Source organism: Myxocyprinus asiaticus, chromosome 11, assembly GCF_019703515.2.
Source record: "Myxocyprinus asiaticus isolate MX2 ecotype Aquarium Trade chromosome 11, UBuf_Myxa_2, whole genome shotgun sequence".
NCBI lineage: Eukaryota > Metazoa > Chordata > Actinopteri > Cypriniformes > Catostomidae > Myxocyprinus > Myxocyprinus asiaticus.
In genome coordinates this window covers 43178795-43199590 of record NC_059354.1, presented here as the reverse complement: position 1 = coordinate 43199590, position 20796 = coordinate 43178795, and the positions used below count along the sequence as shown (strand labels likewise).

General features: G+C 37.6%; 1 protein-coding gene across 3 annotated transcripts in view; it reads left to right on the top strand.

The window, feature by feature from the left end:
* LOC127447913 (SEC14 domain and spectrin repeat-containing protein 1) overlaps positions 1-18126 on the top strand; it is a 48341-nt gene extending 30215 nt beyond the window's left edge. For 2 of the 3 annotated variants that reach the window (XM_051710108.1, XM_051710109.1), the window contains exons 10-19: positions 1157-1380; positions 7910-8035; positions 10066-10260; positions 11413-11527; positions 11969-12128; positions 13070-13151; positions 13243-13365; positions 14041-14232; positions 16204-16325; positions 16745-18126. In XM_051710108.1, the coding sequence (XP_051566068.1) occupies positions 1157-1380; positions 7910-8035; positions 10066-10260; positions 11413-11527; positions 11969-12128; positions 13070-13151; positions 13243-13365; positions 14041-14232; positions 16204-16325; positions 16745-16901 (1496 nt within the window). In that variant the 3' untranslated portion in view covers positions 16902-18126. The remainder of the gene's footprint in view (positions 1-1156; positions 1381-7909; positions 8036-10065; positions 10261-11412; positions 11528-11968; positions 12129-13069; positions 13152-13242; positions 13366-14040; positions 14233-16203; positions 16326-16744) is intronic. The other variant, XM_051710110.1, reaches the window with a different exon arrangement.
* The last annotated feature ends 2670 nt before the right edge of the window (positions 18127-20796 follow it).

Here is a 20796-nt window from a genome sequence, read left to right as displayed (position 1 = left end):
AAGTTCTACGTCTAAGAAATTGCAAAACCGTGGTATTGCCTTAACCAGTTTTTAAATATTTTGGGTCAAATTGATGGACTTAAGGCAAAAGCAAATTTTGGTGGGGGAATTTTGACTACAATGCTGTATCCAGGGTGTGATGTCAACAGTGAAGCTATTTTTCCAGCTGGCCTGTGAATCCATGCAGTTTTATTGGTGGAGTAGAGCTAAGAACTTGGCTTTGGTGGTGTTTAACACTCCAAAGTGATTTCATAGCTCTTGTATCTGCCCTGATGATCAGTATGTCTCTTGCACCAAGCTGTAGAATAGCTCTATCAATTCTGAGAGCATCTGCCCAATGTAAGAGCCTTCACTTTGTTTTAAGAAGTACTTCACGCAAAAATGTAACTACTGTTAACCAGTCCACTGGTTAGTCCAGTAAATAGCCATGTATTCGGTAATTATGGTATTAGTCCATGTATTCCTAATAAGTTCAATAGTAAATTATTTGTTAAATGTGTTTCCATCATAGTTTATGTGCATTTCTTCTTAATGAATAAAAATGTATCCACCTCAAGCGAGCATATACGGTTTTTATGCGCATTTTGGAGTTCTTATTGCCGTCTTGGTGTTTCCTTCCAGCAGTTATGCGATATCCCTAAATGCACATACAAATATATGAATGGAAACCCAGCTACTGATTTAATTCAGCATTGGTGTAGGAATACGTTAAGCCAGTCCGTCAGCTTTTACCTCAGCACACTTCTTTTGTAATCGAACTTGACAAACCGGAAGATTTACCATCACATTTGCATTTGTCACTCTTTCTCTGTTTGACAAATTGCTTTTAAAACTTTTTATAATTGCTTTTTTCCTCTTTGTTTTCACTTTCCAAGCGGCTTAAGGGAGTAGTTCACCCAAAAAAATGAACATTTCTGTCATTTACTCACTCTCATATAACTTTCTTTAATCTGTGGTTAGAGACTGACATCCTCAGTCACCATTCACTCTCATTCTGTCTAACATCTTCTTTTGTTTTCCATGGAAGAAAAAGTCATATTGGTTTGGAACAACATAAGGATGAGTAAATGATCACAGAATTTTCATTTTCGAGTGAACTGTACTTTTAAACCTCTGTGATTTCTCTCCTCAATGTTGTCTTTTTCTTGTCTCACAGGACATGAGTTGTTGTCAGAGCTTCAGCAGAGGCGGTTCAATGGTTCAGAGGGTGGAGGAGGTGGTGGTACAGCCTGGTCACCAATGGACGATGAACTGCTTGCTCAGCCTCAGGTCATGAAGCTCCTGGACTCTTTGAGGGAGCAGTACACCAAATATCAAGAAGTTTGCAGACAGCGCAGCAAACGCTCCCAGCTAGAGGAAATCCAGACCAAGGTCATGCAGGTAAAACCCTGAGACGGACTTAAGGAAGGAAGAGTTGCTTTTCTCAAGAAGATCTCACAAGTATTTGATATGCTGTCATATCTTTTTTTCTTCGTTTTTTTCTTTTTTTATTACCTGTATTGAGTTGGGTCATTATTATGATTAGGTGCAGTTTCTAACCACAGTCTTTTCCCATAATGGGATAAATACAGTAGAGCGCAGCAGTCTGGTCATGGAAGTAAAAATCCCATTAATTTCCTCCATTGGTGAATTGATATTTAACGATAATTTATATACCTTTAAAGGAAGACTTGCCATCAGCTCTGAGGTTGTAATGATGGTATATGTTTCTGTGAAGTTATTGGTCCATGTTAATTTAACTTTGTTAAAAATACGCTTCCTTCAAATCAAAGTTTTTAATGTTGTGATTCACATCGGAGCTGGTTGGTTTAGTTCATGGCTTTTCTTTTATGATGACTTCTATGAAATACCTTCGGGGGAAAAAATTACGGGATAAACACTTGCCTGGGTAGCTCTACGAGTATTGACGCTGACTACCACCCCTGGAGTCGCGAGTTCGAATCCAGGGCGTGCTGAGTGACTCCAGCCAGGTTTCCTAAGCAACCAAATTGGCCCGGTTGCTAGGGAATGTAAAGTAGAGTAGAGTCAAATGGGGTAACCTCCTTGTGGTCGCCATTATGTGTGGTTCTCGCTCTCGGTGGGGCGCATGTTGAGTTGTGCGTGGATGCCATGGAGAATATCGTGGACCTCCACACGCGCTACGTCTCCGCAGTAACGTGCTCCACAAGCTACACGATAAGATGAGCGGATTGACAGTCTCGGACGCGGAGGCAACTTAGATTTATCCTCCGCCACTCAGATTGAGGCGAGTCACTATGCCACCACGAGGACTTGGAGCCCATTGGGAATTGGGCATTGCAAATTGGGAAAAAAAAAAAAAAATCTGTTTATCCATGTTCTTCTGTGGCTGGCGCTGAAGGATTCTATCTTACCTGTTCTATCTTGGTTCTACAGTATAACAGTGGCTTCTAGAGGTAAAATCAAAACAATACTCATCCATATTTTTATCCTCACACAAATGGTTTGGTTATTTTGAATAGAAACATGAAGTATTCTAAATGAAATGAGGACATGAAAAGAAAAATGTGACTATATGGATTCATGCCCCATCAGCACATTCATCTTTTTCCCAACTTCTCCAGAAAAATCTGGAGAAATATGCATAAGCAAAATCCTTAAACTGGTGAATATTTAGGCTATAAAAAGCTTAATTTGGTAAATACTTAAATGTAGTACATTATAACAGAGCCATGTCTCCATCATTTTAAAATAAGTGTCCTGAAATAAGTACCAGTGTGTGTATTTCGGGCTTGTTCATAGTCTCACGTTATGCTCCAAATCTTTTTCTTTCTTTTTTTTTCTGGTTATTATTGAGATTTTGGTTGGACAATAAACTGCATCTGGGATTTTATTCATTTTGGACTCTATGTCTGTACCAGTCATAGTAAGGAAAGGCTAAGAAAGTGTTAGTGCATTCTGTAAATCGATTTAAAATCTATCAGCCAATTAATTGGTTATTTGCATTTTCTGCCACCTTAGTTATCGGTACCTGCAAAATCCACTATCGTCCTCTAGTATAAATATTACAGAAGTTTTAGGGAGAAAGCATCTTAGCCAAAAGTGTCAATTCAGACTCTAACTGGGCGTTAGACTCTGGTGAATCGTCTGCCAATGCAGCAGTTTTTGGTTTCGTATGTTCTCCACCATCAAACATATAAGTCTTACAGAGAGATTGCTGGCTTCCACAAACAGGATTTGTATTGCATTATCATTTTCTCTTGGAAATGGTGCTGTGTCATCTTCTTGGAAGGATTAAGACAAACTCGCACAGAATTCCCACCAAGTATCCGATTACCATAGTGAATCACTGGTCTTTGCTTAAGGGGCGTTCACACATACAGTGATTTAAAACACTGGAGGTCAACGAGTCTCTTATGCTGTTGGTTTCTAGTAGGCGTTCCTACTCGACTACGTTATCCAACTGTATCGGGGCAAATCGCACGAGCTTCATTTTGGCCGCATTGCGTCACTAATTTTCATAAAGTGCAACTCTGATAGAGTGTGTCATATCGTCAATGATCGCTATCGCTCATAACGCAGAACATTGCCAAGTATAATTAAAAATGACTGAAGTCACGTTTGCTTTTGTTGATTAAGTCTACATTCATGTCATTTTAATTAATATCAAGCAATTAGATTAATGAACAAAGTTGCCTAAAAAGCACAACTCTAAAAGTGCCATTTCTCAATGCGGCCCGACACACTTCTAGACTCTGTACCGAAAGAGAAGCAAACCGCACAAGAGATCGAAAACGATCCTGGAGATTCACTCTATCATGGATAAGCTGGGTCTCTACTGCACATTTGGTGTTGTTTCATTTGCGATCCAATTATGACATTGAGCCCGTTTACTGTACATGCACACCAGTACGCTTATTACTCCCAAATCAGCTCATTTAATAAAATCAGAAAAGCAAGAAATCCATGTTTACGTGACATTTGAAATGTTATTCTGTGCTGTTGACATCAAACCGTGAAGAGGCATAAGCACAATATGTGCACATTGGATAAGCAGATATGAACGCCTTTAAGGAGTTAACATGCAACGCAATATCGACCCGATGGTGTCCATCGGTTTATTCGACCATACTCTAATAACGGATAATGTTAGATAAGTTAAATAAAATCTTACAATTGTGTTATACATTTTAAGTAGCACTTTATTTTACAGTACTGTTCTACATTTACATACTATGTAATTACAACAACTATAATAATTACTCGGTACTAAACCTAGGGCTGTCACGATTATGAAATTTGGCTGACGATTAATTGTCGAACAAATAATTGCGATTATGATGATTAATTGTCTGTTTTAGGCTGTGACGATTAATTGTCTCGTTAAGGGCTTTCACGATTAATTATCATAAATTGTCATTTTTTTAAGATGTTTTTTTTTTTTTGTGCATGTGTGCTTCATAATAGGAATAAACTATGATTTCCTTTTTAAGGCTTTAAAAACTTATGAATGACATGAAAATAATGTTTTAAATATCAAAATATTTCTAAATATTTAAAATATGTCTGTTTTTGGTCAACTTTAGTTTTGGTCCATTTAAAAAGTACACTTGTTTTTTGAACTAATATATTATATATATATATATATATATATATATATATATATTATATTATTATATTTATATTACATTTTTATAATATCCAATAGTAGAATATTTCTTTCCTAATTTCTTCACTTTCACACATTATTGAAATTAAACCCACGACTCTTAAGCCCTTATTTGTCATGAAGCACAACATTTGAGATTTCGTTTCATCATTTTATCACACCACAGAAATAGTGTGCATCTCCTCCTCTTTGTCGCTGCGTGTCATTAACAGTGCATGTATGAACCAGGAACATTTGCCATTACACGGTCATTAAAGTGAAAACGGAGCGCTTTGCGTTCACTATCAAATATAATACTTGTTCGTTTATATTTTTGCAGGAGTTTGGCTCGAGCCTCTGTTGACAGCGTGCGCATCAGATCGCTTCACGCGCTCTTCAGGACAGAGCTGGTTGACCTCCGCGGTGCGGCTCAGTGACGCTCGGACTCGGAGTTCAACTGAATGACACCCAAATGGGCCGTGCATGGCATTTATACAGTATTTTCGCTTAAAATTCCCTTATTTGGTAAATAACATTTGATTGGAATTTGAATGCTCAATAATCACGGATGTCTCTAATAACTGCGATCAGACGGTTATTTAATAACACTGTGTAACAAATTTTTTCTTTATTTTTTCCTGGGTAGTAAGTGTTATTTCCTAATTGCTTATCCCTCAAAAGTATAGAAAATGGCTATTATTCCCCACAAACTTTGCTTTTGTGACCAGGACAGTGATATTTTGAAATGTACATATTTCCAATGAGAAAATGGGCGAATTTGTGTCTTTTCGTTCACATAAAGTCAGAAAAAAACAACATATGAATCCAAATTAACATGTATTTATACTAAAGTAATATTCAAAGCCGTGCTGGTCCATAATGGTAACAAGTACCCGTCTCTTCCCCTGGCTCACTCGGTGCACCTCAAAGAGGATTACAACAGCATCAAGACCTTGCTGGACGCCTTGAAGTATGATGAATACCTGCTGGGAGGTCAGAGGAGACTTCAAAATGGTGGCATTCCTGATGGGTCTCCAAGGCAGTTTTACCAAGTTTCCCTGCTATCTTCGCCTTTGGGACAGCAGGGACACCAAGGCGCACTATCACAGGCGGGACTGGCCACAGCGGACCGAGTTCTCTGTGGGGAGGAACAACGTCAAGTGGGAGCCACTGGTGGACCCCCGGAAGGTGCTGATGCCACCACTGCACATCAAATTGGGCTTTATGAAACAATTTGTCAGAGCTCTAGATAAGGAGTTGGCAGCCTTCAAGTACCTTCAAGACTTCTTCCCTAAGCTGTCTGAGGCAAAGGTCAAAGCCAGTGTCTTCGTCAGACCACAGATAAAGGATTTTGGATTCATATGTTGTTTTTTTCTGACTTTGTGAACGAAAAGACACAAATTTGCCCGTTTTCTCATTGGAAATAGGTAAATTTCAAAATATCACTGTCCTGGTCACAAAAGCAAAGTTTGTGGGGAATAATAGCCATTTTCTATACTTATGAGGCATAAGCAATTAGGAAATAACACTTGCTACCCAGGAACAAAAATTATGTTAAATAGTGTAATTGCTACAGGCCTACTTAAACCTAACCCCAACCATAACCTTAACCCATATTAGGTACATGTAGTTACCTAATATTACTCAGTACTTTCTTGGGCAAGTTCAGTCTAAGTATACTGAACGTACACATACTGTAAAATAAAGTGCAACCAAATCTTTCTTCGAGTGGTCTGTTTCATCCTCTTTAGACAGTCTGTGGTGACACCCAGCCCCACTTAGGAGTAAATGTTCAAACTGAGTAAGCATTCTCATATTTTGCAACATTTTTACACTCATGCTGTTGGATCATCAAGCTTTTAAACTTTAGCTTGGGGAATATTGAAATGTCACAAACTTTCTTTAATTGTGATAGACAACCATAATCAACAGTTGTAATTTTGAGGTCATCTGGGGTGATTGTGGGAATGGAGGGTGTGTATCCTATGATGTCACTCTTAGACACTGTCAGACTTCATAAAATGTCTATTTCCATGGTGATGAGGATATCGAGAGGTTCACATTTTGTGTGTGTGTGTGTGTGTGTGTGTCAGAAAAGAAGTTTGGCCTACTTCTGTGAAAATTTTACAGAAGGGTTGGGGTGGTGGAGTCATTTATAAGCCACATTGCCTGAAACTGTTGGAGACAGGAAGCCTTGCAAGCTAAGCAGCGATTCTTAAAAAGGAATTAAGTCACCTTAGCATTAGACAAATTAAAGACAAGGCATGTTCTGCTGCTGCTGCTCTGTTGGACGTTTCACAGTCGAGGATAAATTAATTTGTCTGCTGATTCAGTTGTAATTCCCACTTAAACTCTCAGCTGGCAAATTCAGACTGAACATGCATATCCAGCAGGATCTTTTCTAATTAAAGGAGTAGTTTACCCTCAAATGAGAATTCTGTCATTATTTACTCACCCTCATGTCGTTCCAAATGGTGCTGTCCTTTTTTCGTGGAACTCAAGGGAGGAATTTTGAAGAAATCTTCACGCAGCTCTTTTCCATTCATAGTAACCATGGTTGTCGATATGAAAAAAAGGATCACCGAAGCAGTTCATATGGCTTGTGTGGAATATTTTTCTGAGTTTTCTGGAGCCAAATGAAATGTAAGTTGTTATTGACTACTAAAAAAGATTTAACTATGGCAGCAGGTTGCACCACGTTTTGCATTTATGATGCCAGTTGCCATTATTCTTGCATGTGTCATAACCAAATGTGGTGTGCCAGTTTGAGTATGCAGAATGAAGAATACGATTTGAGAGCTGCAGTGGAGGGGAAGATTTTCAATCAATAACGACCTAAATTGCAGCCTGTTCCTTACACCAACCATTGGATGGCTTCAGAAGTATAGCACAAAAGTCATTTGGACTACCTTTATGGTGTTTATTTTGTTCTATTGGAGCTTATCAGCCACTGTGGTCTCTCTGGCCATTATATTGCGAAGAGTTGCGAGAACAATTTTCAGAATTCCTTCTATTGTGTGCTGGGTGGGGGGAGGGAATGCATACAGGTTTGGAACAGGTGAGAAAATAATGACAGAAGTTTCATTGCAACCTACTTTTATTGTGTTCTTTTGTACACATTTAAATATCGAATTAAGTACATGCTTAATTTGAGCTCCCTTCGACCTGTTCCTGTCATTAGTTAGATTTTCTCTCTGTTCCTCCTGATTTGATTATTTCTGATTAGAGTCTGTTCAGTGGCTTGCAGACAAGTGTGGTAGTGTGTCAGTAAAGTTTTTTTTGTCTGTGTGTGTTGTGTTTGAGAAGGTTGTGAATTGGCTGGAGGGCCCCGGCACAGAGCAGCTCCGTACACAGTGGGGGATTGGAGACTCGATCCGTGCGTCTCATACATTACAGCAGAAGCACGAGGACATTGAGAGTCAGCACAGTGTAAGTACAGCCATCATCTCTTCTCCAACGAGTCTATACATCCCATTGGAAACACACAAGCCAGACACAAAATCCCACTATAGAGAACTCTTAAAGGACTCTAACTCGCAAAGATAAAAATTCTGTCATCATTTAGTCACCCTCACGTTGTACCAAATCTGTATGACTTTCTTTCATCTGTAAGAATGGAGATGTTAGGCAGAAAATTAGCCTCAGTCACCATTCACTTGCACTGCATTTTTTTCTTTCCATATAATGGAAGTAAATGGTGACTGAGACTAGCATTCTGCCTAACATCTCCTTATGTGTTCCACGGAAGAAAGTAAGTCATATGGGTTTGGAACAATGTGAGGGTCAGTAAATGACAGAATTAGCATGTTGGGTGTGCCGACCCTTTAAATGCTGTGATTTTTGCTGCTTTGCCTTTAAAGGGGTCTTTGATTTGTCATATCACAGGAAGGGCTGAAGACATCATGGTGCAGTTTGTGTCCTGCCAATAAGTGGCAGTAATGGTGAATTTTACAGGAGGGAGTCCTGCTGCTCTTCCACAACATTTATGCTACTTATTATGCCAACTTTATATTTGAGGAAGTAGAAACAATGTATTAATACATTTTTTAAATAGATTTTAGTAAGTCAAAGCTTTCATGTTTACAGTATTGATAATATGTTTCTGATATGGTAATTACTGTAAAGTTTTGGTTTTGTTACAGGGAAGGTGTTGTATTGGATGTTGCAGTTAGGAAAGGGAATCGTAAGGAATTTTAACAATTCTTCTTCCGACTCTTATTTAGTGATTCAGGTTCCTCAGTGATTCCATTAATTACTACTAATACGTTTGAGAAAGCTAAAGAAATTGGTCCTTCTAACTATATGCTTTTTTGCACACTGTTTTGGTTACACACTGTACTTAAAAAGTACATTAAAGCTGAAGTGTGAAATTTCTACGCAACTAGCGTCACCAAACGGAATTGCAAAAATTATCACTGTTTTAGACAGATTCCAGAAATCTCCTGCCGTCTTTCATTGGTTATACAAGCAGATAGTCCCGCCCCAAACGCACACCATTGGTTGAATCACAGTTTGGTTTAACAGGTCATTCAAAAAAACAGAGGAATGTTCTGAAAGTGCCACAATGTACTTTTGGGTGAAATCAACCTGTAAATGACTTGTTTATTGTTGAATCTGCATTTTGGAATAAGAGCAAGAATTTGAACATAGACTAAATTAAACATCATTTAAAAAAAAAAAAAAAAAAAGAACATTGTTTACAGCAAAAAAGCCTTTTGAATATGTATCTTTGTCTATACGCACAATTGAAAGATTTGAAGAAGAGATATTTTGGGTATTATTTCACACACCATTTTTTATTTTTTTTTGCTGTGGTGTGCTGCTGCAGATTGAGATTTTAATACAGTTATCTGTCCACATCGGTGTAAGAATGCAGATGTGTAGTAATTGTCAACAGAACAACATGAAAATGTTGTATAATAAAGAAAATATTTCTTTTAAAATAGAAACCAGTTCTGAATTATCGGTTCTTGATTCTCAACCTGTCTGTGACTTAACGGTTTTATTCTTTGTTGCTCAGCGACCTCTTTGTCATGTTGAACCAGGAGTCAGGAATTGATCCAATTATAGACATGGTTCAAACTGCAGGTTGTATGTAAAAATGCTTTTGTGTTGGTCACCGTGCAAAGTGTTGCTATAGTGGTGGGCTCTCTTGGAAGTGGTGATGGTCTATCCAGTTACCAGTTATTTTAACATACAGTAAATGGGGATTTGGGGGTCATTTAACTAGATTTTTAGATTTGCTTGAGAATGTGAGTGGTACATGGCCTTTGCAAAAGTGGTTGCACGATGCGAAGGTTTTGTGGGTGGTTGCTAGGATGTTTAGGAAAGTATTGAGTGCACACAATTTTCTGTTTCAATAGAATGAAAGTTGATGGGGACCAGGGACAGCGGTGGTCAACATTGATTATCATTGAAAGGACTGTGCGTTAACAGCTATGTCATGCTGTTTGCTGCAGGAGTGGTTTGCTGTTTACGTAGAGCTAAATCAGCAGATTGCAGCACTGCTGAGCGCAGGAGATGAAGAGGACCTGGTGGAACTCAAGGGTCTTCAGCAGCAGCTTAGTGACGTCTGCTACCGGCAGGCCAGCCAATTAGAGTTCAGACAGAATGTCCTGCAGTCTGCACATGAGTTCCACATGACAGCCCAAGACGTAAGCTTCTGTATGATCATATGATATAACTGCACCCACAGAATTCCACTGAAAGCTCTGCAGATTTCCACAGAATTCAAATGTCCTTCCCCCTCTGCCTCTTGCATGTTCTTATATTGAATATTTTGGCTAATTTGATGACTCTGTATATTTAATCAGTACTCTCAGGTCTGTTTAAAGTCAACATGAAATAAGAAATGAAACTATTTACTTTCTTAATGCATACTATCCTAAATAAAAATTGGGTTTGTGCACATTTCCACACACACAATTTAATTTAATTTTTTTTTTACAGTTTTGAACAGGTAAGATGTTAGTAAATAATTTTACTCACCTGATTTTAGATGATAGGGTACAGTGGGACTAAAGGCACCCCACTGGTAAAAAAAAACCTATTGAATATAATTTTCTCCTAAAACATTAGGTGGCAGAAAGAACTATTACGGCACAATTCTAATCCCCTGTAACACCACAACAAATTATTTGACATTAGTGGAATGGAATGGATTTATTGCAATGGACATGCAAAGTGGGCCCATTTTGACTTGGAAAAGGCAATAGAGATTCATCGGTGAAATAGGCATTTACTAAAATTGTAACTCTAAAATGTACACTTGATTTTGTACAAGCAGAATAAATCAGACATTGTTGTAATGTAATATAGTTTAGATATTATAAAATGGCAAAAGTGAATGAAACATATGTAACATAAGACATGAAGAAATATTTTAATACTTTAAAAATTTAGTTACTCTATTAATATTCAGTATATAAATTTTTTCCTGTCATTATAAACTTTGCGAACACAATAAAACAGATTTTTGTTAAGGAGGGTCTTTTCTGCCGTTGTACACTAATCAAGAACTTTTACATTTTAAATTCATTATGGGTCAAAAATTACCCCAAGTACAAAAAGAAGGGTGCAGTTTCTTAACACAATGGATGGGTTAAATCCTTTCAACATAATTCAACAGATTTTCCCCACAATGAGTGCTGAAAATATTACAGAGTTGTGCAGATAATGTGTTGGCCTAAATATAACTTATAACTTAAAGATTGTAGATTATCTTATCAGTCTTGTAGTACTCATTACTTTGAGTATGAATATAAAGATTGTTTTCTCTATTGCCACTTTGTATGTTCTTGTTTCAGTTGTCTCAGCAGTTGGATGGGCTTCTGGGCTTGCTCTGTGCGGACGTTGCCCCTGCAGATGGAGCTGCAATCCAGCAAACTCTTAAACATCTGGAGGAAAAACTCAAGAGCGTAGGTTAGGAAGACCTGTTCTCCCACTCATACACCCATATGTTTGTTAAGCCAGAACTTTTGATGCTTATGTATTAGTCTTGTTTAGCCAGACTTTTGATTTGCATCATAAAGTTGGGTCCAAAGTACATTTTATGTTGGCCAAGAACAAAAACAAACTGTTTTATTCACACCTGCTCTAGCTTACTAGTCAGCATTGTGTAAGTACAGCCATCATCTCTTCTCCAATGAGTATATACATCCCATTGGAAACTGGCTTACTGCCACTATTGTTGGTTTTTAATGATAAATTGCCTGTGATTGTTCCTAATTTGTAATTCACTTTGGATAAAACCACATACTAAATAATTAAATGTAAATCTATAAGAGGAGTACCACATAGATGTCTGAGAACTGCCTCCGTGCTTTTTTCTGTCTATTCAGCTCCTCTCACTTTTTTTTCCAGAGGGTGCCTTGCAAAACTTGAGAGAAAAAGGCCAAGTGCTGCTTGACCAAATGTCTACCCAGACGTCCTGGTCATACGGGAAGGATGTAGCCATTGAAAACAAAGAGAATATCGACCACGTTCACAGCGTCATGGAGGACATGCAGCTCCGCAAACAGAGGTTGTGATCTATCTTCTTGCTGTATTGATAAAGTCATGAACACTACACATCCTGTAATGATTGTGCACCTTTCACAACTGAATTGAAAATGGCTTTTAAATTCCAGTTCAGTTCTTGAATTTGAATTGAGGTAGCAAACAGGATGCAGTTTTTTATTTTTTTATTTAAAGAAGTAGAATTAAAACAAAATGAAATTCAAAGAAATTTAAATGACTGCTCAAGGTGTAGTTTTTTTTAATAATACATTTGAATTTTTAGTATGAAATGCCTAAAAAAGAATAACATACGACAGAAAGCATCAGATGTTATTCAGTGTCTGAAATGGTACCAATAGATATTTATATTTATTTATACTTTGTCATTCTATTTACAAATTAACTTTCATTTAATGGACTATGGTGGAAGAACACTTCACTTCCCAGCATGCTCTAATGTACCCCGGATTTTGAATGTAATGTTTATTTTCAAAAGTTATCTGAAAACAATACGGTTCACATTTTTTGGTGCTGTATTGCAAAGTAAGATCTGTTGTGATGGCTGCTAATTGTTTTGACAGAATAATAAAAAAATTGAGAGCGAAATTATTGTAATCAGTTGAAAAAAAAACAAACAAAAAAAAAACATGTATTCATATCTGGCATTGAATGGGCATAGTCAAAATTAATTCTGTATTTATGTCTTGCTGCAAAACAAGTACTAGTGAAATTCTTGTTTTGAATGTGTTGAATTTTTTTGAATTGCAATTCTATAACTTCCGTTTCTCTGTAATTTGAATTCACTTTCCTACTCAACATCCTGTGGGGGTGTAGCCAATTCAGGTCAAATTCCAACTCATGAATTGAAAGAGGCCCAGTTTGCAAATTCAGAATTTTGCCCAACCCTGCTTCTGTTGTAGCGAGTGTTGGAGAACAGCGTCTGATGTGTTGGCTGGTATTTTGCAGGTGTGAGGACATGGTTGATGTGAGGAGACTGAAGATGCTGCAGATGGTTCAGCTCTTCAAGTGTGAAGAGGATGCTTCACAGGTCAGAGTCTAAAATTCAAACAGAGAAAGTCTTTGAAGTGGGTCTGTAGCTCCTGAGGGGCTGTATCAGCTGTATTTCCATATCTTCATAGGCAGTGGAGTGGTTAGGAGAGCTGCTTGACGCTCTCTTGAAAACCCATATCCGACTTGGTGATGATTCACAGGAAACCAAAGTGCTGCTAGAGAAACACAAGAAGTTTGTGGATGTTGCACAGGTATTTGTAACTCTAAGCTTCTGAATTTCCTCTGCTGGGAATAATATGAATAGACCCAGCTTGAGCATGTCATCACATTGAATCATACTGAATCTGTAGTTTAAGATGATGTTTGTAATCATATTTAAATATTTTCTCTTATCCTAATTTAATGTGCTGAGACTGCTATAAGGAAGCCATTTGTTGGTTGATTTCTCCAGAAAGTTTAAAAACTGGGGGTCTGATGCATTGAACATTGTTTTTGTTGAGTGAGTGGCCTGTCATTGCAATATTGGCGAAATCAATGGCTTGAGTTCAGGGTGGGACTATCTGTTTGTCCCGAACAATAGGGGGAGTGTTTGGCAAAAAAATGTCATTATTTTTGCAATTCTGTTTTATGCTGCTAGTGGCGCAGAATTTGCACACTGAAATCTGTATCTATTAGCTTATAGACATAGTTTACCCCCACAATGAAAATTGTCATCATTTACTCACTCTCCTGAAGGAAAATGATTTAAGTCTTTATTCACTGAAAATTTTGCATGTCCATGAGAGTGCTTGAGAGAAGCTTGTTCATTCTGTCTTTGTTTTTTTGAGCCAATGTGAACATGCTTCTCTCATCAATTGTCAATTTCATCATAGATGTTGGATCCCAGATTGTTTAGTATGTGTTATCTGTTGAATCTGTGCTTTCAGAGCACCTATGATTACGGCAGGCAGCTGCTGCAAGCCACAGTAGTGCTGTGCCAGTCTCTGCGCTGTACCACCCGCTCCTCGGGAGACACACTGCCCAGACTCAACCGTGTGTGGAAGCAGTTCACAGTCACATGTGATGAGAGGCAGCACAGACTGGAAATGGCCAGCGTCTTCCACACTGCTGCAGACAAGGTGTGGACAATTTTGTCAAATAAATGTCATATCACTTTTTTTTTTTTTTTTTTTTTTTCCACTTCAAAGTTCACTCAAATATTAATGTCACTTCAAACCCATATGATTTTCTTTCTTCCAAGGAACACAGATGGAGAAATGACTGAATTTTCATTTTTGGGTCAACTAATAGCTTTTAAAAATGTTGTATCTGCTAAATGTTGTAATAAAACTCAAAGTTAAAGTTTTACATAAATAGTTGTGGTCTGCTTGTTTGCAGCACTAAAAGCGTTTTCACACCTGGCATGTTTGGGGCATTTGTTTCGCAAGCTGGTGCGAGTTCTCCCTTTATTCGGTTCATTCAGGCAGAAATGAACAGGGCATTTGGATCCACAAAAAACAATTGGTCCGACTGGTGAGAATGCAATCTGACCCAGTGGACCAAAAAAACCAAGCAATATCCCTGTGATAACCATGAGTTTACATGATGGATTTTTGGAGAAGAAATCTAGGTCAGCATGTCAGTGTAATTCATAATCACAATGTGGATTTAGTGCATTTAATTGAAACATGAATATAGTTGCACGTTTAATATAAGAGTATATTAATTCCTGAGGCAATTTTGGTACAACTACGATCATTTCTCTGTGTTGGATAGTGGCAGAACAGACACAGTTAGGACAGTGTTAGCAATTTTTGACAGATAAATAACCACTACATTTATATTTTACTTTGTTCATTTACCAGACACTTTTATCCAAATCGACTTCTAATTGAGGAATACAACAAAATCCATTCATCCTAAGGAGGAAATAATATGAGAAGCACTACAATACAAAGTTCCAAATTTGTTTAGATAAGAACAAGCAAAGAGGAAAATGAGAGAAAGTGTAAAAGCAAGGATTGAGAAGAAATAAGAAGACAGTGTATTAGTTGGATTGGGTCGATTGCTCACGGAAGAGATGCGTGTTTAGTTTTTTCATGAAGGTTGCAAGAGAATTGGCTGCTCGGGTGGAGCTGGGAATGTCGTTCCACCAGCGTGGAATGGTGCAAGTGAAAGTCCAGGAAATTTATATTTTGCTTCTATGAGATGGTACCACGAGGCGTGCTGTCTCTTGCAGTCTCTTGGGCTCGTAGAAGACCAAATACGTTTGCAGCATTTTGGATCATTTACAGAGGTTCGATTGTACATGCAGGAAATGCTGCCAGAAGAGCATTGCAGTAGTCCGGTCTTGATATAACAAGAGGCTGGACAAAGAGTTCTATAGCATGCTCAGATTGGAAACGTCTGATCTTCCTAATGTTGTACAATGCAAATCTGCACGATCAGGCAGTCTTTGCGATGTGGTCCGCGATTCTGACCATTAACTCGTATCCTTCCAAGTGACGGATAATGTTTATTTGTGGCACAGCCTCTGAATTCACCTGCATTCTGTACCATGCAGCAGCATTTTGTAAGACTGTGACATTTTTACTGGTATATTGTTTTTAACCAGTATATTGATGTATGAAATAAATCCCGGAAAAGCAAACAAACATTCTAACCAATGAGGGGACAGTTTGCACTCGTGACTTTTATTAACACAATTTTGGTCCGTTTTTAAATGTTGCCTTGTGAAAGTGAACTGAACCAAGGAGAAAATCCTGTTTCGGTCTACAGGTCTGAAAATGGCCTAAATCAATGGTGTATTTTTACTGTCCGTTTACTAAAGTTGATGTTAGAGAAAATCTGCCTTTCTGTATTCTTAGCAAAGACAAATGAATGGATTGCTGAGACATTTACAAACATGTTATTTCCTTAATAATAATAATAAATTGGAAATTACATTCTAAGGTTTTAGTGAAGGTAGTCTCAGCCATGTCATTAAATGCTCTGTGATGTGTCTGGGCTCAGCAACTGTAATACACTGCCTAGATTCACATCGAAAAAGAGCTCTGTAAGATATCAGGCTGTAACTGTCGCAGTGACTGGCTTTTGTGTTTTGTCCTAAGATTCTGAGAGAGAGCCCTGAATTAGCTGTACTGATTGTGGATGTGGAGGCATATGAAGAGGTGGAGACTGTGGGGAAAGCTCTTCTGGACAGACTCACTGTGCCAGTTATTTTCCCTGATGGGTAAGAGCTCTGAAAACAGGATGCATGTCCAAATTTTTGGCTGGTAGTGTTCATCTTTATAGGCGAACTGTGTAATTTCTGCGGCACTAATGTCACCAGGCGGAATTGCAGAAATAATGACTTTTTTCAGAACACATTCCCAAACACTGACCAATGTCTTTCATTGGTCAAACAAACAATTAGACCCACCCCAATCTAGCACCATGTGGTTGAGCCAATGTTGCGATGCTGGGCTGGTTCACTTCACCTTTAATTGAAATAGCTACAAACAGACTATAAACTACACACAGTTTTAAGTTTTGTTCCTTTGAAAATTGGATTGCTGTATTGTCATGTAGACCAGTAATTCAGCAATCAATGAGATGAAAATGCCTTTTTTGTGTCATCATTTCCCTCCATCCCCAATTGCCCTAATGCAGGAGCGAGCAGTTCTTTGGCAGCCCGGGTGATATGGCCTCTTCTGCTGAGAGCATCCGTGACAGGATGAAGCTAGTAGAAGAGAAGAGATTCCTACAGGAAGAGTCGGAGCAGCGACTGGATGAGGAGGCTCTGGAAGCGGAGCCCAGGGAAAGTTGAGAACGTGACACCCTCCTTGGCCCCTTGTATGAAGTAGCTCAGTCGGCAGCAGAACGCCTGATCCTCACGTGACTTCTTTTGGTCCAGGAGAGTCCCTGGTCACCCGCTCTCTCTTGTGCTCCACCTCACCAAACCATCTTAACTTACAGAGCGCAGTTAAAGATAGACTCAGGCTTGCATTGCATTGCTTACGTGGACAGCTCAATACTAAATTGACCATACTTCTTTGAACTATCGCCTTCCTATAAAGCTTTACCTTACTTGTCGGCTCTTTGTTGTCCTGTTGGGGTGTCTTGAGCTTGTAATGGTGCTACTAAATCTATAGAATGTACATAAAGCTGCATCTCTACCCCCATTTGTACCAGGTACTCTAGATTTGTAGGCCTTTCCTGATTGACAGTAAGCAATGTATTTTGTATTTTTTTCCATCAGTTGTTTTCTGTTGAGAATAACCAACCCTTTTCTCTTGTGCCAATATAAATATACATCTCCAAGGTCTTTGACTCCGAAATTACATGAGGTGGTGTCGGCAAAAGTACAACTGGCTAAGTTAGGCTTGAAAAAAGGATGTGACAGCATGCTAGAAACTTAAAGGGGTAGTTCTGTCATCACCAAGACTTTCTATCTTCTGTGAAACACAAAAGATTTTAGCTTCAGTCAGCACTTTCTTTGTATTGAAAAAAAAAAGATGCAATGAAAGTGAACGGTAAGTAAATGACAGATTTTTTATTTCTGGGTAAAGTAATCGTTTAAAATATTGTAGTCCAAGCATAAAGGTACAAAAAGCAGAGCTTTAAGATTCAGTGTAGAATTGTTCAGAGCTTTTTGACAGTAAAATATGAAATGGAATTTTGTTTCATCTCATAAATGTCGCTCTCATGAGTACACTGCTTGCATATTGATGCATGTCATAAAATACATATTTATTTGATTTTTTTACCTTGCATACCATTTAAATTGTATAATTTTGTGCCATTTTTAAAGGCTATAGTGTATTTTATGGAAATAGAAGTTGTCTAAAATAAATGAACAAAATGTTCCGTAATAAGACCAGGAGAGGGAAGGTTGTCCTATTTGCTACATCATAAATCTGGCAGGTTGTTACCGTTTACAGGACTTCTGTTACCGTATGTATACTTTATATAAACCTGCCTCAAAGTTCATTGCTGTACAGGAAAATTCTAGCACCCCATTCAATAAACATGGGCAATATTGCTTTTCTTGATTTTCTCAGTGCAAATTTCTGTGTAAATTATACCATTTGTGATACATTTCTGCATACTTGTTTAGTGTTGTATTTGCTTACATGCAGTCTCCCCCAACTAACATGACATAGGCTACATGAAAAAGTCCCTGGCAACTTTTGTAATGTGTTTGACAGAGTGAAGATATTTTTATCACCCTATTCACTAAAGAAATTATGCAGATCAGGCAACGGCGCACAAGCGCTCCACAAAATCGCTGCTGAACGCAGTTTGCACGTGCAATTCTGATCTTGCGGTCCGAATCTGAACACAATATAGCAGCGGATGCCGGATACCACCATATTTGACGCACCCGGCCAGGACTGTACAGAATCACTTTGATCCAGACACCTGGATCATCTCTGAAACATGCAGAATGTGCGCTTGACTACACTGCACATCTGGAAATATGCCAGCTTATAAGGCTATTCTCCATAATTGGATGATTATTTGATTTCATTACTGCTGATATTATCAGTTGAAAATGTTCACAAACATCTTTTTTTAGATACAGTTTATTTTACCGCTTTCATTTGGTGGTAATAGCGCAGTCTAAATTATTCCAGACCATTTTTGTGAATGAAGAGAAATCTACAATGATTCTAATTTACAGAGAAAGGAGGCATGTTTGCACAGAAAGAAATCACAATGATTACGTTTAAATTCTCAAGACGCAGTGCAGTTTCAGTGCTGATTGTGCCTCCTAAAATAGATTGCGAGTGGTTAGTGAATGAGATGCGGGTTTTTGCACTGAAATGTCATGTGCAAAAGTGGCGTAACTGTTTAGTGAATCTGCCCATATATATTTCATAATGCATCAATACTGAACTGGAAATTTCAGCAACTATGCCCTTGCTTGCTGGTTATTGGCCTAGATGATTTAATTTCATTTGCAATCAGTTAAATAGCCTGGATCAATTGAATAGTAAATGCTGTTCTGACATCTATTGGCATGGCAAAAAATATCTTTTGCGTAAAGTAAATGAAGCCTCTTTTTAGAACCATTAAGGTTTGTTTGTTTATTTTTTGCATTAAACACATGTTCTACCCAAATTCATTACCATAACCAGTCAGTCTATCTATCTATCTATCTATATATATATATATATATATATATATATATATATATATATATATATATATATACACACACACACACACACACACACATGCATACATACAGTTCTGTGAAAATGTATTTGCCTGATTTATTCAATTTTTGTGTATTTTTCATACTAAATTGTTTTAGCATAAAACAAAGGCAACCTGAGTAAACACAAAATACAGTTTTCAAATATATACAGGGTTGGGAGGGAAATGTATCCCACTACAGATTACAGAATACATGCTGTAAAATGTAATTTGTAACGTATTCCGTTAGATTACTCAAGGTCAGTAACGTATTCTAAATACTTTGGATTACTTCTTCAGCACTGGTAGATTTTTTCACTTGTTTTGACTATAAAAACTCTGCCAGTACAGTAAGACAAAATACATGTTAAAAATACATTCTCTGAAAAACCTAAATATCTTATGCATTGTTGTTTCTAAAACAAGATTAATCAAACTGATTTTTAAGGATTTTTAGATATTTTTACAGGAAAACAATACAAAAATTATTATCAAGAATACGATTTTTGCCCTAATATCAAAAGTCTTACTAGAAAAAAGAAATTATGATCCAGCATGATTTTTCTTGATAAAAAAATATGATCGTGCCTGGTAACGTGCATGTAAAATGGCTAGAAATAACATTTTAGCTTAGCGTAAAGCTGACAATTTACACAAGGTTTATTTTATTTCTTCTGCTCCAAATTTTCTTCAAACTTACTTCTCTGTCTGCTCGTATGAATGTAACACATCATAAGAAAGTGTTTCACCGCTGTTCAAATGCACTTTAGATCGCATCATTTATATGTATAAATCTTTCCATCTGAAAGGACTAAATATTAAATGAAACAAATGACAATAAAATGCAAAGTAATCTCTTCAATAATCAAAATACTTTTTGAATGTAACTGTATTCTAATTACCAATTATTTAAATTGTAACTGTAGTGGAATACAGTTACTTTTATTTTGTATTTTAAATACGTAATCCCGTTACATGTATTCCGTTACTCCCCAACCCTGAATATATATATATATATATATATATATATATATATATATATATATATATATATATATATATTATTTATTTATTTTATTGCCCCAACTCCTATATCACCTATGTGAAAATCTAACTGCCCACTTAAACTTAATAGCTGGTTGTGCCACTTTTAGCAGCAACAACTGCAACCAAACGCTTCCGATAACTGGAGATCAGTCTTTCACAACGCTGTGGTGGAATTTTGGCCCACTCTTCTTTGCAGAACTGCTTTAGTCCAGCCACATTGGAGGGTTTTCAAGCATGAACTGCCTGTTTAAGGTCCTGCCACAGCATCTCAATTGGGTTCAATTCAGAACTTTGACTTGGCCACTCCAAAACTTTAATTTAGCTTCTTTTGAGCCATTTAGAGGTGACTTACTCCTATGCTTTGTATAATTTCCTTGCTGCATAATCCAGTTGCGCTTGAGCTTCAACACAGACTGATGACCAGACGTTCTCCTTTAGGATTATTGCACGTCGCCCTGGCCCTGAAGCAACAA